The 17,798-nt window shown below is 45.6% G+C and overlaps 1 protein-coding gene across 1 annotated transcript in view; it reads right to left on the bottom strand.

The window, feature by feature from the left end:
* LOC127585497 (ras-related protein R-Ras2-like) overlaps positions 1-10,326 on the bottom strand; it is a 36,440-nt gene extending 26,114 nt beyond the window's left edge. The window contains exon 1 of the mRNA XM_052042993.1: positions 10,056-10,326. Coding sequence (XP_051898953.1) covers positions 10,056-10,154 — 99 coding nt within the window. The 5' untranslated portion in view covers positions 10,155-10,326. The remainder of the gene's footprint in view (positions 1-10,055) is intronic.
* Between the last annotated feature and the right edge of the window lie 7,472 nt (positions 10,327-17,798).

Here is a 17,798-nt window from a genome sequence, read left to right as displayed (position 1 = left end):
AGAGCAGCACAGTGGCACAGCAAGTAGCACTGCCAGCTCAGTCCCAGAGCCCCGGGTTCAATCCCGACCTCGGGAGCTGCCTGCGTGTAGTTTGCACATCCTCCGTGACCACAAGGATTTCTCCCAGATGCTCCAGTTTCCTCCCACATCCCAAAGACACGAGGGGTGGTAGCGAGAGAGAGCGAGAACAACAGGCTACTGGGAAATAGTCAGGAGGAATGGATTTGCTCCAACAGCCAGCATAGCTTTGAAAGACTGAATGGCCTCCTTCCAAATCTTTAATGAAAAGCAAAATAATACAGATGCTGAAAATCAGAAATAAAAAGCGATGACAATAGTCAGCAGGTCAGGCAGCATCCGTCGAGAAACAATGGATCAGCTTCGTCAGAACTAGGAGAAGTCAGAGATAAAAATAGGTTTTAAGAAGTTAGGTGGGGGAAAGCAAGGGGTAAAAATATCTAACCTAAAACACAGGGAAAGGGGAACCAGTAAGGAGTTTGTTCGTTCTCCCCGTGTCTGCGTGGGTTTCCTCCAGGTGCTCCGGTTTCCTCCCACTTTCCAAAGACGTACGGGTTAGGAAGTTGTGAGCATGCTATGTTGGCGCCAGAAGCGTGGCAACACTTGCAGGCTGCCTCCAGAACACTATGCAAAAGATGCATTTCACTGTGTTTTGATGTACATGTGACTAATAAAGATATCTTATACAAGGTTAACGGTACAAGGACTGAACTGAAATCCCAGTGGAGAAAGGAGCCAAAGCTCAAGGTTGGCATTTTCCGGTTTTAGTTCAGATTTCCAACATCTGCAGCTTCCTACTTTGATTCCTGTGCAACTCACTGCCCCTCTCCCCAGGAAGCCCACCTCAAACCTCTGCTCGTCCCTCTGTTTTTTTTTGTTTGTCCCTTTTGGCTTTTCTCCCTCGTTGGTTTACACAAGATATTTTTACCTACTTCACCACTTTCTCTGCAACTTCAAACATGTTTTAACCTCTCAACTCCCCCCACCCCCAAATTCTGATGGGGTGGGGCCTTGACCCAGTTTGGATCTCCACAGATGCCAACCACTTCCAGCCTCTCTCACCCAACAGAAGGGAACCCACCCCTTTGCCACTCGCTGAGTGGGTGGACATCTTCACTACAGTTGAGGGTAAAGAGAACCAAGATAAAACCACTAAAAAAAACACCAGAAGGAAAACTGAAAATTCTGGAGTATTGCATTCAATTCTGGTTGCCCCAATATAGTAAGGCTTTGGAGAGTGTGCAGAAGAGGTTTACCAGAGTGCTGCCTGGATTAGAGGATATGTGCTACAAGGAAAGGTTGGACAAACTTGGGTTGTTTTCTCTGGAGTGGCAGAGGCTGAGGGGAAAACTGATAGAAGTTTAAGTTTATGTGAGGCATAGACAGACAGCTGGTATCTTTTTCACCAGGGGTGAAATGTCTAATACGAGGGCATGCATTTAAAAAGGTGAGAGAACAAGTCCGAAAGGAAGTGTGTGGGGAAAGTTTTATTTTAAATATATAAACACAGTGGTGGGTGCCTGGAACAGGCTGCCAGTGGAGGCAAATACATTAGAGATGTTCAAGAGATTCTTAGGCACATGAATGTGCAGAGAATGGAGGGATAATGGACATTGTGTAGGCAGAAGGGATTACTTTAGTTAGGTGTTTAACTAGTTCAGCAGAACATCATGGGCTGAAGAGCCTGTTGCTGAGCTGTACTGTTTTGTGCTCTAAAATTCCATACAGCAAGTTAAGCATTACATTAAAAAAAACCTTGCAGTTATTCCACACAAGATGTCTAAACCAAGTCACAGCCAATTAACTACAGGCTGTCTCTGAGTAATGAACAGGTTTAGTCTTTTTTTTACAGACACCCTCCAGTTGATTGTGTCCACAGTAGGTACACACACACACACACACACACTAAGCCACTGAATATGGTAACCATACCTCTACAGTATTGTAATGAATGGTATCAAAAAACAATGCACTGATAAGAAAGAACAATTACTGAGAGTGGGGGAAGAGAGGGGGATGTGGGGACTAGTCCTTAGGGATGAACATACGTACAATGTTCAACTTTTAAACTTAATAACATTATGGGAGCTCATTCATGGGGTGCCAATAAGTCAAGCACTTGTAACACGGCAAAGACCTGTGCTTTTTTTTTAAGTGCAGAACACTGTTGCAATGTAGGAGATATGTCAGCCAATTTCTGCACAGCAAGATCCCACAACCTGTAACAAGATTCCCCAATGGGCTCAGTCGCCTCACCCTATCCAGCAGTGTCTCCAGCTACCACTCCCTTCCCCATTAAAAAGGAAAAGGGAAGCATTTCTATAGTGCTCTGCATTGCCCTTTCAGTATGCCCCAAATGCTTCATGGCCCACAAAGTTGGGGGGGGGGGGGGGGGGTGAAGGAGTAGCTGTTGTAGTTTAGGGAAACCAAGCAGCCAAGATCCCACATGAATGCAGGGGAAACCCCGCAGCCAACTTGCACACAGCAGGGCCACATTATTGGAGGAAAGTCAACTTGCCCTTTTAAAGGGGTCTGGTTGGTTGTTGTGTGTGAAGGAGGTGGACAATTGGTCACAGCTGAATGATTCCTAGAAAACCTACAGGCCGAATCCCATATAAAACACTGCACTGACCCTGCTGGAAGATCGACGAAGGTACAGAAGAGATTATCAGGAATATTGTAGGAATGGTGGATGCATGTTATGTGGAGAAACTAGGTCTGCTTTTCTCAGGAGCGATCTCACAATCTATATCTTCGTGGCTCTTGCACCTTATTGTCTGCACTTTCTCTGTAACTGTAACACTACATGATTATATTGCTTTGTCCTTGTACTACCTCGAAGCACTTGCTTTGAAACGATCTGTACGGATGGTTTGCAAAACAAAGTTTTTCCACCATATCTCAGTACAGTGGCAACAATAAACCAATACGGGAAGGTGTTCAAAATCATGATACATCCCCATAGAGACAAAAGCTCGCTTCCCAGAGGTAGGACAGTTGCTCATCACCAGCACACAGATTTTATGATTGGCAAGGAATATCTTCTCCACAATGGTCTTGGATACACACACCGGTAGATATAGTATATCTGAAGTAGTGAAGGTATTAACAATAAGGGGAAAAAGGAGAGTATGACCAAATGGATTGGTCTTCTCAGCAGCCAGCAGAGAGTCAGTGGGCCAAAAGGCCTCCACCTGCATCACACAATGCAATGAGAAACAAGTTATAAACTAACCCATTTAAAAAACAGCACATCAAAGGGGAACAGGAGCACTGCTGATTAGGGTTGGGCATGAATGGGGCAGAACAATGTCAGACTGAATAGGATTACCGTGAGATTTCTGCCACACAGCCTGGTCTCTCTCCACATTCCACACACAAGGCAAAGCTCCAATAGTTAACAACCCACTTGTGCTCTGTATTAACCTCTGACCCTCCCATTTAGCCAGAAACAAACAGTTAGCCTAGTGAATAACCCCGTCAAACCTCTTGTATCAACTGAAATAAGACAGCCTTTACTACCAACTAGCTTTCCGGCCAAGAATCAGCAAGATCCCGTTATAAAGATCAGAGGGCAGACGCATCTCAATCAAGGAATTCTTTCAGTTCCTGCCTTCGACAGCAGGACAGGGTCAGTACTGCTGGGCAACCACTATCCAACTGATGGGAAGGCCAGCTTCATGAACCACTGCTGGAGGTCTGCTGAACCTGGAGTGCCTCGCTAGGATGCTTTGGAGGGCTTCTTTGACAGCCCTCCCAATACATTACCCAAAACGGCAAGGTCAGCAGGCACATGGGAATGCCACTATCCCAGAACCAGAAGTACAAGCTGTTATTCTTCCATCGTCGCTGGGTCTAAATCCTGGTACTCTCTACACGACAATACTATGAGCATCTTATTTGTGCAGACTACAGCAGCTGAAGGTGGCAGCCCACTGCTGCTTCTCAGAGGGTAATAAGGCACACATCCCAGGACTTCACGCGTCAGATTGGGGCTGGGGTCACATAATCGGCAAAGGCAGCAAATTTCCTTCCTTAAATGGTCTTTAACAAACTGGATTATTTTGTACGATAACCCATGCTGAGTCAGTCAGTTCCAAAAAAAAACTCAATGAAAAGATCTTCAGTGAGACTTTTTAGAAACAATTCAAATTCTTGATGTCAGGAACTGACCCTCAGTTTTTGCCTCAAAGCCCGACAGACGTCTCAAAGCCCTTGGGAGTAGGCCAGGCTTCCTACAGTCTTTTGGAATGAGACCCAGCGCATTACTAACACAAAAGGGTAGGTGGGAAGTCAAAAGTTATTCAGACGCAGCTAGATGGAGCGCCAGCCTCATCTCCTGACTGCACAGGACTAGGCAACTTTCTCCATCCCATCTGGCCAAGCCAAAGACAGCCAACAACCCTTCAAAAACCAATTGAAATCAGAGCAGATGTGCTTCAGCGAGTTACTCTCGCCTCCAACTGCACCACGTGTCTGTTCAAATCCTTCTCCAATACAGCAACCTCAAAAACCAAGGCTGGCATTTGCCTCTTCAGGGGAATTGGCTGCTGTAAATTACCACTAGTGTAAATGGATGGCAGGAAAATGGGGAAGATGCACAAGAAAATAAGGGGAGCAATGGGATTTCCCTATGAGCTGGTACAGACTAGATGGAACAAATGACCTCCTTGTATATCATGAGAAAACTTTACCAGAGCTATTGCCTTTCAAATAGCAATGTTAAACACAAGCCCTGGCTGTTCACTCATCTGGGGAAGCTGAGAGGAGATGTGCGTTATTTTTGTTAATTACATACAGAGTGGTAGGTGCCTGGAATGGGAAGCACAAACAATAGTAGCGTTTAGATACGAATATACAGGGAATGGAGGAGCATGGATCACGTGCAGGCAAAGAGATTTAGTTTAATTTAGCACCATGTTCAGCACAGACATCGGGGGCTGAAGGGCCTGTTCCTCTGCTGTACTGTTCTATGTTCCAAAACAAAAGCAGGGGCATTCTCCCTTCTGCCCTGCGGCCAATATATATCTGCCCACCCACAGATCACCTCTTCATCATCACCAATACTTTGCCACTTTATCTTCGTCAGTCCCTTGGGATCGAGGATGATCTGCTTCTGTTTGCGGCCCATGGCGACTGATGAGGCCGACGTGGGACCTGTGGATGCAGAAGGTGGTGTCCAACAAGGTGGGCAGTGTGCGAGGTGGTGCCTTCCAACTGCTGCTTACTTCGGGCTTCTGTGTGATCTCCGCAAGTGGAGCAGAGGTTCTCTGTGCCATCCCGAATGCTGATCAAGTGGACACAGGAGGGGGCAGCCTTATCCCCCACCCCAAGGAGGTTTTAAAGAATACCCTCAAATATTTCCCCTCTGTCAACCTGGTACTTTAACCACCATCATTCCCATTTCAATGGTAAGCAAGAGAAAAAAATTGTCGGATACAGTTCCTGCCGGAAACACACGGATAATTGGCTGGTTGATCAATGATATTTGCAGCTCAGATATCCAACCCCGCAAACTCCTCTCTCCTTGGTCATTGAGCATGGAAATAACCCCATGTTGACGAGGGGCAATTCACAGCAGCTAATTAACCCATCAACCCGCTCATCCCTGGGACATGGGTGGAAACCAGAGTACCCGGAGGAAACCCACCTAGTCGTAGGGAAAACGTGCAAACTCGGCATCAAGAACAAATTGCATTTAACAAAGCAAAATGCCGCAAAATATTGTTGCCAAATCTCAAACATGTATTAGGATGCAACTAAATGAATGGTGAGAAACACGGGGACCATAACCATGATAGGGGACAAGTTGCCAAGGAAGGAATTTAAGAATCTACGGCGCAAGGTTTGGTTCCACTGATGTAGGTTTGGCAGGAGACTGGACTAGAGGAAGGTTTGGTGGAGTGTGTACAGCTGGAGATGGGAGGCAAAAACCACTAGGAAGGATTTGGTAGCCGAAGAGAATTTTAAACATTGAGGTGTCACCAGAGTGGGAACCAAACCTAGTGGGCAAGCAGTGTCCCATGGGGGAAATGGGACTGGGCAAAACCAAAACTCATTTGGAATGCTGCATTGATACACATATTCTATCAGGAGGCCACCTCATCCACGGAAAAGTTACAACACTGAAGGCGGCCATTCCACCCATCACACATGTGCCAGCCCAAAGAGAGCAACCCAATCCAATTCAAGCGTAGCAGTTAGTGTAACACTATTACAGCGCCAGCGAACTGGGTTCAATTCCGGCCACTGTCGGCAAGGAGTCTGTACATTCTTCCCGTGTCTGCATGGGTTTCCTCCGGGGTGCTCCAGTTTCCTCCCACATTCCAAAGACATATGGGTTAGGAAGTTGTGGGCATGCTATGTTGGTGCCGGAAGCGTAGCAGCACCTGCAGGCTGCCCCCAGAACACTCTACACAAAAGATGCATTTCACTGTGTGCTTTGATGTACATGTGACTAACTACAAGCCCTGCAGGTCACAACTCTCCGTACACACCCTGGCACTATTTAAATGTGACGAGGGTTTCTACCTCCACTACTCCTTCGGGCAGTGAGTTCCAGACCACCACCACCCTGGAGAAAGTCATCCCTCTTCCTTCTACCCCTTCCATCAATTACATGAACCTCACCTTATTCTACACGACAACTTCTTTTAAAGTTATCAGCTCACTGGCAGCAGACCAGCCTTCACCACCGTTGTTCCACAGCCTAATAATCTCTACAAACAAAGCAAAGTCCGCTAGGGGTATTTAATTGCACTGCAGGGTGGATTTACAGTTAGTGCAAAGCCAGAGCCATCTTCAATCAACTATTACAGTCAACTATGATAACACTTAAGATACCACCCACCCCCTCTTTCTATCTAGGTGCTTAGCTATCTTGTTTATTGAGCGAGGCCATTACAAAAAAAATTACTTTCCCACCCAAGCGGGACCTTTGAACCCAGGTGCCTGGCATCCCGCCAAACTGATGAGAGGTGCCCAGATCCTGAATGGGTCGCAACCAGTGCAACCCAGCCCTGGAATATACACAGTTATCATTCACGAAAAAAAAACAGCAAAACAGGAAATGCAGTGGTTTTTTTAAAAAATGAGACAAAAGAAGACTTGCTGCTGTTTTCGGGTGGGGGCCAATCCTTTACAAGAGATTTTTCCGCAGGCTTGCTGGGTTAAGTGTGCGGCAATTTCAGGAGCAATAAAGGTTTGGCAATGCAGAGTCCCCACCCAAGGTCTAAACCTGCCCGTTCTCGCTCAAGTCCCGCTGAACATCCTGATGTTATTTTAGATCACACATCTTGGGACTGCCTGGTTTCAATCTCACTGCTGCTCCCAGCCGAGTTCAGACAGCTCCCACAGTGGCCAGCACTTCCCCAACTTCTCCTCTCTCGGCTAAGACGTTGGCAATCCAAGCCTGCCCTCACAGGAAGCAATTGTTTAAATTGGGCTCTACTTAAGCTGCTCTCAGTCAATAACTTGCATGCATGTAGCAACTTCAGTCAAACAGTCCTGGAGGAGGTGGGGGGGGGGGGGGGGGGTGGTATTTCTGGAGAAAAGCCAACACCCAATTAGCAGAGGTGACCCAAAGTCCAGTCAAATACCCTCCACTTGATTGACACCTCCTGAAACATTTATTCCTCCATCGTACTGCACAGTGACTGCAGGGCATACCTACAAAATGGGCAGTTCTAACAGAGATTTCCAAGCTATGACCTCTACCATCAGAGGTACAAGGGCAGCAGGCGCATGGGATCACTGCCACCTCCAGGCCACACACCATTCATCATCACTGGGTCCAAAATCTGGAACTCCCTCAACCCCAGCCTCCCCTCCATAGACTGTCTACATTTCTCATTGCTTTGGTAAAGCAGCCAACACAATCAAGGACCCCTCCCACCCCAGACATTCTCTCTTCTCCCCCCTCTCATCGGACAGAAGATACAAAAGCCTGAACGCACGTACCAGCAGGCTCAAGGACAGCTTCTATCCCGCTGTTATAAGACTATTGAACAGTTCCCTAGTACAATAAGGTGGACTCCTGACCTCAATCTACCTCATCACGGTCTAGCACCTTGTCTGCCTGCAACTTCTCTGTAACATTATGTTCTGCATTCTGTTATTGCTTTTCCCTTGTACTGCCTCGATGCACTGATGTTGTGAGGTGACCTGTATGGACGGCATGCAGAACAAAGTTTTTCGCTGTACGTCAGTGCATGTGACAATAATAAACTAATTACTGATAGCACTTGGGAGCACCTTCGCCAGAGGAAATGCAACTGTACAAGGTGGCACGTGACCAATGCCTCTGCGGGCACAAAAGGTTGACCTTCTTAGCGATGCCTGAATCCCAAAAGATGAACAAGTTTTCAAGAGGAAAAAGAGAGAATTGGGGCCCAGGCAGCTAAAGGCACAGTCACCGTCAGAAGAACAAGGGCGATCAAGGATACACAATAAAGGTGAAGGACTATAGGGAGCAGAAAGGGTTGGGAGAACATAGAACAACATGGAGTCATAAAGACATACAGCAGAGAAACAAGCCCAACTGGTCCACATCAATCAAGACACCCATCTAAGCTAGTCCCATTTGCCTGCATTTGGCTCATATCCTTTTAAACCTTTCCTATCCATGTACTTGCCAGATATCTTTTAAATGTTGTTGATGTACCTGCCTCAACTACTTCCTCTGGCAGCTCATTTCACATACTGACCATCCTTTGGGTGAAAAAAAAAGTTGTCCCTCAGGTTCCTATTAAATCTCTCCCTAAACCTATGCCCTCTAGTTCTGGATTCCCCAACCCTGGGGATAAGACTGTGTGCATTCACCCTGTCTATTCCCCAACAGATATCAGAACCTAGCCAACAGCAAAAAAATGCAGATGCTGAAAATCCAGAACAAAAAACAGAAGATAACAGGAGCTATACACAGACACAAGAAATTCTGTAGATGCTGGAACCTGGGAGCAATACACAAAAAGTACTGGAGGAACTCAGCAGGTCAGGCAGTATCTATGGAGGGAAACAGACGGTCAACATTTCAGGCTGAGACCCTTTATCAGGGTAAAAGCCAGAATAAGAAGGTTGGGGGGGGGGGGGGGGGGCGCGAGGGAGGAATCTGGGAGCAATACACAAAAAGTACTGGAGGAACTCAGCAGGTCAGGCAGTATCTATGGAGGGAAATAGACGGTCAACATTTCGGGCTGAGACCCTTTATCAGGGTAAAAGCCAGAATAAGAAGGTTGGGGGGGGGGGGGGCGCGAGGGAGGAGTATACACAGGCATGGGATAGGTGAGTTCAGGTGATAGGCGAGTCCAGGTGAGACGGCTCTCGATTCTGATGAAAGGTCACTGACCTAAAACATGGATTCTGCTTCTCTCCTCACAGATGCTGCCTGACCTGCTGAGTACTTCCAGCTATTTCTGTTGTTTGAGAAGTTTCACAACCAAGTCAACACTTACACTGGCACATAGTTAACCAACACATCTTTCCAGTTTGCATGAACAGATACTTTGCCCAACATAGGGCATCAGCTGGAACCTCTAAGTTTCACCCACTCTCTCCAACACAACCAGCCTCATTCCACCTAAGACTACACAATAACAATTTTCCCCTCCAACCTAAACCTACAACCCTGAATTACTATTTCACTTTTAAATCGAATAAAATTACATTTTGAGTGAGAGCAGAATAAAAAGCGACGTTAAAGTTAGAGACCAAGAGAAGGCCTCTTTAAAGAAAGTTTAAAACTTTGTTACCTAAGGCGTTAGAAAACCCTACCGCACGCAATTATAACTACAAGCTGCAGGCGACGAATAAAGTGCCTTATTAAAAATAAATTTGAGAAAGGAAGTGAATTTGAAGTGTTTGTGAAACCTAATAGATCCATAAAACTTCACTCTAACAGTGGTCATAACACAATAAGATCAGCTCAGCCCCAGAAAATAAACTTTACAAAACTTTTCCAAACTTTTTTCAAAGTTTCTCTGAAGTTTTTTTTCTTCCCCCACTCCTCCCCCCTTTGCGTCTGTCCGCACACAAGTTACCTGGATGAACTGGATAGTGAGGGCACTCTTGCCTACACCTCCGCCTCCGACCACCACCAGTTTATACTTCTCCAGCGGGCCGCTGTCTTTGCTGCCCATTGTCCTGGGACACAAGAGCCAAGTAGGGGAAGCGGGCAGAACGAAGCCGGGACACCGGGGCCGCTGCTTCTGGGGTTGGGCTCAAACACAAACTCCAACGTCCCCTACATATGCAAAATACATGCTAATTTATACATAAATATTAATCGCGACTCAAACTCGTTTGGTTTCAGCCCGGCGCTTCCCTTATTTGGTGAGCTTCTCAAGGCGTCCCGCCGGAGATCACGAGGTTTCCGCGGGGTCCTAAATACCGCCCCATTTCCATTGTCGTTTAGCTCTTGTGGTGCTTGGTTCTTGATGGGGAATAACTTTTGAGCCAGATAATCGAGTGCTTTCCACAACATTACTAAAGAAGACAGATTATCTGGTCATCATTACTTTGCCAAAAATTGAAAAGTAAAACTGCAGATGCTGGAAGTCTGAACTAAAAAATGGAAAACGCTGGAAACACTCAGCAGGTCAAGCAGCATCTGTGGAAACAAGAGTTAACCCAAGGACCTGAGACGTTAACTGTTTCCCTGTCCACGGACGCTGAGTGCTTCCAGCTGTTTCTATATCGTTAAATTGCTGCTTCTTGGATCTTGCTGTGCATAAATTGCCACATTTCCTATAAGTGGATGCAACTCAAAGATACTTCATTGGTTGTAGGGCACCTTGAAATATTCTGGAAGGTGTCATTTGGAAGGTATCCATCTGTGGAGGGAATTGGGCAGTCGATGTTTCAGGTTGAGATCTGAAACATCAACTGTCCGTTTCCCTCCATAGATGCTGCCTGACCCACTGAGTTCCTCCAGCATCTAGTTTGCTGCTCCTTTACAAATGAGGTCCTTTGGTATGCACATAGTGTCAGCACCAGAACTCCAGACAGGGGAGCAGTCTTACAGATGAGGCATTAAACAAGTCCCCATCAGAATTTTAACTGGATGTCAAAGATCCTCCAGCCACAATTTCTCAAAAGTTCTCCCCAGTGTTCTGTGGTATTCGAGCTGATAATCACAAACTCACACTCTCAAGTGGTAGACAAGGATGGCGAGGAAAGGCGGTAATGACTTGCACATCTTTTGATTCCTTTGACAGTTTTGACAACACAGTTCCGGTCATTATGAAACCTCAAGACAAACTTGGAGGGTGGAGCCATGTTAAGCAGATTCTCAAATTACTCATGGAGATTTACAGCATGGAAACAGACCCTTTGTCCCATTAAGTACCCAACTATTTTAATCCCATTTACCAGCACTTCAATGCTTTGACAATTCAAATGCACCTTTAGTTACTTGTTAAGTATTGTGAGACTCCCTATCTCCATCACCCCTTCAGATGGTGTGTTCCAGATTCCAACCAGATGAAAAAGATCTTCCTGAGATCCCCTCTAAACCTCCTACCCCTTCCCTTAAACATATGCCCTATGATTTTAGACACCTCTGCTATGGGGAAAAGTTTCTCACTGTCTCCCTTATCTGTGGCCTCTCCAACTGCGTCCCATGGGTTGACTGCTTGCCTGTGTTAACCCACAAGTAAAAGATCATGCGACATTCAGTTGTGACTGTTTCAAGGAATTTTTTTTCCCAGGGTTGGGGAATCAAGAACTTGAGGGTGTAGGTTTAAGGTGAGAGGGGAGAGATTTAAAAGGAAACTGAGGGGCAATTTTTTAATAGGAAACCAAGGGGAACAATCTGCCAGAGGAAGTGGCTGAGGCAGGTACAATAACAGCACTTAAAAGACATTTGGACAGGTACATGGATAGGAAAGGTTTAGAGGGATATGGGCCAAACGCAGGTAAATGGGGCTAGCTTATATGGGCATCTTGGTCAGCATGGACGAGTTGGGCCGATGGGCCTGTTTCCATTCTGTATAACTCTATAACAAAGATCTAAGATCACACAACACAGGTGGAGGACATTCAGCCTATCATGCTTTAACATAGAACATTACAGCACAGTACAGGCCCTTCGGCCCACAATGTTGTGCCGACATTTTATCCTGCTCTAAGATCTGTCTAACCCTTCCACATAGCCCCCCATTTCTCTATCATTCATGTGTCTATCTAAGAGTCTCTTAAATGTCCCTAATGTATCTGCCCCCACAACCTCTGCCCTCAGTGCGTTCCATGCATCCACCACCCTCTGTGTAAAAAATTTACCTCTGACATCCCCCTTATACCTTCCTCCAATCACCTTAAAATTATGATCCCTCATGTTAGCCATTGTCGCCCTGGGAAAAAGTCTCTGACTGTCCACTCGATCTATGCCTCATCATCTTGTACACCTCTATCGTCACCTCTCATCCTCCTTCTCTCTAAAGAGAAAAGCCCGAGCTCACTCAACCTATCCTCATAAGACATGCTCTCCAATCCAGGCAACATCCTGGTAAATCTCCTCTGCACCCTCTCTAAAGCTTCCACATCCTTCCTATAATGAGGCGACCAGAAATGAACACAATACTCCAAGTGTGGTCTAACCAGAGCTCTATAGAGCTGCAACATTACCTCACGGCTCTTGAACTCAGTTAGCCCAACTAATGAAGGCCAACACTGCATACGCCTTCTTAACAACCCTATCAACCTGCGCGGCAACCTTGAGGGATCTATGTACATGGACCCCAAGATCCCTCTGTTACTTGCTCTTTAAAAGAACTCTCCAATTAGTCCCACTCCTTTGTTTGTCTGAAGACCTGCAAATTAAATACTTTTAAAAACATATCTTGGAAAGGAACTGAACTCGAGATGTTTGTAAAACAAGACAGAGCTTTGAGACTTTGCTCCAACAGTGAACAAAGCCCAAGAGACTCTCCTCATTCCAACTAAAGGTTCAGAAAGAAATGTTTTCAAATCTTCATTTACTTCTCATCTGAACCTTCATATTCCATCAACAAGAAATATTAATGTACCTTAAATGCATTAAGGTGCATTTGTCTAGCACCTAAAGGCAGTGAACTGACTTACATATCTACTGGGACGGAGTTATACATTGCCTAATCTGGTAAAGGGTGGGGGTGCAGGAGGAGGTTGTAGAGAAGGCATTGTAGAGGTGGTGGAAGATTAACATAAAAGAACCCTTTAAGGGACTATGGTGAGATTTCAGCACAAGATCTACCAGTGACAGCAGAATTGACAAGTAGTTTGGACAAAGCGGGACAGAGGTGGGATGTTATGGAGGGAATTCCAACGTTCAGGCATTGTGGACTAGAGGACGAGGAGAAGAGTTGAGAGAGCTCCATGTAGCCAGAACTGGAGGAGCCCAGAGATCTCAGGGGCAATGGAAGTATAAAGAGTGAAGCCATGGAAGGAGTTGGACACAAGGATAAGAATTCCAAACTCATGCTGTTAGTGGGAGATTAAGGCACAAAAACAGTGCCGAGATGAATAAACAGGCTCCTGGTTTCTGATGGTCGTGGTTGCTGGAGAAACAATAGGCAGAGCCTGGACAACTGCTCCATTAGAGATCATGGAATGGGACCTTCAGCGGGAAGGGCATCCGTTTATTGCCTCGTTTGGTGCTTCTGATGGTCAGGACTGCACTGGACTGTCACCTTGAACAATATGCTCAGCTTTTGGAGATGGGCATAGGTGGGACTACACTTCCCCATCAAACACTCCAAGTCAGGGACAGCGCGAGTTAGAAAGAGAATGAAGCCCCATGCACACTGACCATCAACAATTCCACAGGAGGTAGAGCATGGGTTGGTATATAGTAAAGCTTCCTCTACATTGTCCCATCAAATACTCCCAGGGTGATGGGAACAACACGGGTTAGATACAGAGTAAAGCTTCCTCTACACTGTCCCATCAAATACTCCCAGGGTGATGGGAACAACACGGGTTAGATACAGAGTAAAGCTTCCTCTACACTGTCCCATCAAATACTCCCAGGGTGATGGGAACAACACAGGTTAGATACAGAGTAAAGCTCCATCTACACTGTCCCATCAAATACTCCCAGGGTGATGAGAACAACACGGGTTAGATACAGAGTAAAGCTTCCTCTACACTGTCCCATCAAATACTCCTAGGGCAGGAACAGCAGAGGTTAGATACCTGGTAAAGCTCCCTCTGCACTGTCCCATCACACACTTCCCCCAGGGCAGGAACAGCATGGGTTAGATAAAGAGTAGAGCACCCTCTGCACCGTCCTGTCACACAATTCCGGGGTTGACACAGCCACCACTTGCACTTCACCTGCTCGTTGTGACCCAGCTGCTGGTATCTGCCAGGTTTGTTACAAAGACTGAGATAATGGAAGGCAATGTGTACCTTCTTAAGACCAGGGCTCATTGGAAAATGCCAAGCAAAGCTGCCACGTACTGAACAAGGTGTTGGTCACTGTACAGGATGCTGTGTACCAGTAGATGAAATGTTTAGAATGGGGCTAACAGATCTTCCCAAGCCAAATTTGCCCCTAACCCAAAAATTGGAATACTGGAATTGGAGTATATCTTTCTTGCAGGCTGTACCCACAAAATTTAACAAGTGCACTCAGAAGGCATGTCAATACATCGTGAGGAAGACTAGTAGCACATAGATTAAACCACCATCATTTTTGTTCATGACTCAACTGCATCAACATGTAAATACCATATGATGCAATAATTATATTTGAAGTGATTGAAAAGAAACAGGTTAGATACAAAACTGCATTTGAACTACCCAATCAAGCATTATAGGTCAGACAGAAGCAGAATAGTCTTTCCTTAACCAAAATTGTTAAGAAGTATGGTCAAAATTGTGATTAAGGGGTTAGGTCATAGAACAGCCACAATCCCAGTAAACACCTAAACAGGCTTGAGGGACTGAATAGTCTAATTCAGCATGAATCATAGAATAATAGAAGGGAGTCATTTGGCCCACTGAATCCATGTTAGCTCAGTGTAGAGGAAGTAGTCAGTCTCATTCACCTCTCTTTCCTTTAACCTGCAAATGATTTTCCTTAAGGTGCCTGTTTTATTCCTTTGGGAAGCCCTGATTTCCGCTGCCCTTGGAGGGAGAGGATCTCTCTGCATTAGTGCATCTTTCTCCACATTGCCACTGTGTCTGTTGACATTTCTTGACGGTGAGCCCTGGTCCTTCGTTCCATCTGAACATCCCTATCAGGCATTCTAAACATTTGCATTCATACAAACACCTCATTATCTCCTTGATTCATTTCAACAAACTTCTCACGCGATGGACTGTTTGATCCCTGTTATTAGTTAGCTATCTGTGGTGCTGGCTGTATGTAGAGTGAAGCTCCATCTAATGCTGCTCAACAAACAACCTTCCTCCAAGGACTCAGGTAGTAGACACGACTCAATCAGTGTGACCTTTCCCTCATCAGCCAACCGTACCATGGAGTCCATCAATTCTATTGCCCATTGATGTTGTACCATTGGGCAATAGACTCAAACCCAGCAGAGATGGGTAACAATAGTGGCTTGGAGACAATGCTCAAGGCATGATAGTGTAGCGGTTAGCATAACGCTTTACAGCACCAGCGACCCGGGTTCAATTCATGCCACTGGCTGTAAGGAGTTTGTACATTCTCCCTGTGTCTACGTGGGTTTCTTCCGGGTGCTCTGGTTTCCTCCCACATTCCAAAGAAGTATGGGTTAGAAAGTTTTGGACATGCTATGTTGGCGCCGGAAGCGTGGCGACACTTGCGGGCTGCCCCCAGAACACTCTACGCAAAAAGATGCATTTCACTGTGTGTTTCGATGTACACGTGACTAATAAAGATATCTTATCTTTAGACAATGCTCAAACATTTTATCTTGTCAATATACGGGGGGGGGGGGGGGGGTTGCCACACTGTTGGAGGTGATGTCCTTTAGGTGGAATGTTAAACTAATGTTCCAAATACTCTCCCGGTGTCCTGTTCAAATATTATTATTCAACCAACTTCACTGAAAGTGGATTAATTTGGTCACTATCACATTGCTGTGTGCCTACTGGCTGCTGTGTTTCCCATGCTATGCAGCGCTGCGTTTCAAAAGTAGTCAGTTGGTTATAATGTGTTTTGGGGTTGTAAAAGGTGTTACAGAAATTCAAACCCTTTTTCTTATCTACATGCAGATACCAGGACTGAGAGGTGGAAAGACCAAGTACTAGGCTAGCAGGTGCTCAGAAACAGCTCCAAGGCAACCCAATCGGTTGCCTTAACTCGGCCTGGACAATATACCTACTTTGTGAGCTGGTCCCTAAAGTACTGGGAAACAAATCTGGATCTTAAGGGGTTAAATTGTACATCAGTTTGCACTATTTGCTGGTTCCAGGGGAGGGCAATGTAAATAAAGGTGAGTTAGTAGTCTTCCTCTTTTGAAATTCCTGTTTAACTGATGGTCACTGACTGATACTAGCACTGTCTGCGAAGAGTGATTGTGTATGGAATAAAGTGTATCAAGGAGTTTAAAGATATTATTAATCACCGTTGTGCTTGGTCTGTTTGTGTCTCCTGGTTACTTCCCAAGACTCTTTCACCTACATCCCAGCACCTGTGGGCAGAGGTGGATGAGTGCACTATTAATCCACAGCCTGAGCAGCTCAGGGCTGCCTGGAAGAAGGTCGTAGATGTAGCTGATGATCGGTTCAGTGTTGGGCCTGATGGCCTTTAATTGAAAACGATCACCATCTTTGATCCCTTAAAGATGGGTCTAAAAGAATCATACCAACTTCTTGGTTGACATGTCCACATATAGATTGATTATTTCGCTCTCAACAAGCTCCAAAGAGACTCATCACTGGGACCTTGGTCTACACTTTTCGCTGCCTCGGGAAAGCAGCCAACATAATCAAGGACCCTTCCTACCGTGGTTATTCTCTCTTCTTCCCTCTCCTGTCAGGCAGAAAGTACAAAAGCTTGAGAACACATAGCACCAGGCTCAAAGGTCAGCTTCTATCCCACAGTTATCAAACTCTTGAATGGACGTCTCAGATGCTAACGTCGAATCCCTAATATCCCAGTCTACCTCGTCGTGGCCCTTGCACTTTATTTGTCTACCTGTGCTGTACTTTCTCTGTAGCTGCTACACCATATTCTGCATTCTGTTTTCTTTTAACTCTGTATTAATGCATGGCGTGATCTGCCTGGACAGCACACAGACCAGAGATTTTCACTGCATCTTGGTACATGTGACAATAATAAATCAATAATAATAATCAGCTGAATATTAGTGTGTAAATCTCAAACATGACTTTTGGCTTAGTGCTACTGACCAAGCTGCAGCTCACATCAAGGAGCCAATGACTCTGTGCCATCATCCTCTTGTCCATGCCTCAGAGCAGGGCTGTGGCTGTGTTCATCTCCAGGCCTCACACTCAGTCTGACCTCTCTAAGCTCTGTGGGCCCTACACCTCAGCAAACAGTTCCTCAAGCTCAGTTGTCATAGGCAATACATACACAGGGTCTAAATCCCATGAAAATTAGCTTTTTTGCAGCAGCACAGTACATTACAAGATGAGGACAAACATAAACTTAAATTAACATAAGTTTTACAAAACCTACACATAGGCAAAATAAACAACAGAATAAACATAATGACATTTGTGCAAGATTGAAAGGGAAAAAAATATAGTCGAAGGTAGTGTTAAGGTTTTTCAGGTCAATTCAAGAACCTGACGGCAGTGGGGACAAAGGTGTTGTTGAACCTTGAGGTATGGGTCTTCAAGCTCCTGTA

Source organism: Pristis pectinata, chromosome 33, assembly GCF_009764475.1.
Source record: "Pristis pectinata isolate sPriPec2 chromosome 33, sPriPec2.1.pri, whole genome shotgun sequence".
NCBI lineage: Eukaryota > Metazoa > Chordata > Chondrichthyes > Rhinopristiformes > Pristidae > Pristis > Pristis pectinata.
Note: the sequence above shows the minus strand (reverse complement) of the source record. Positions and strands in the feature narration are given on the sequence as shown.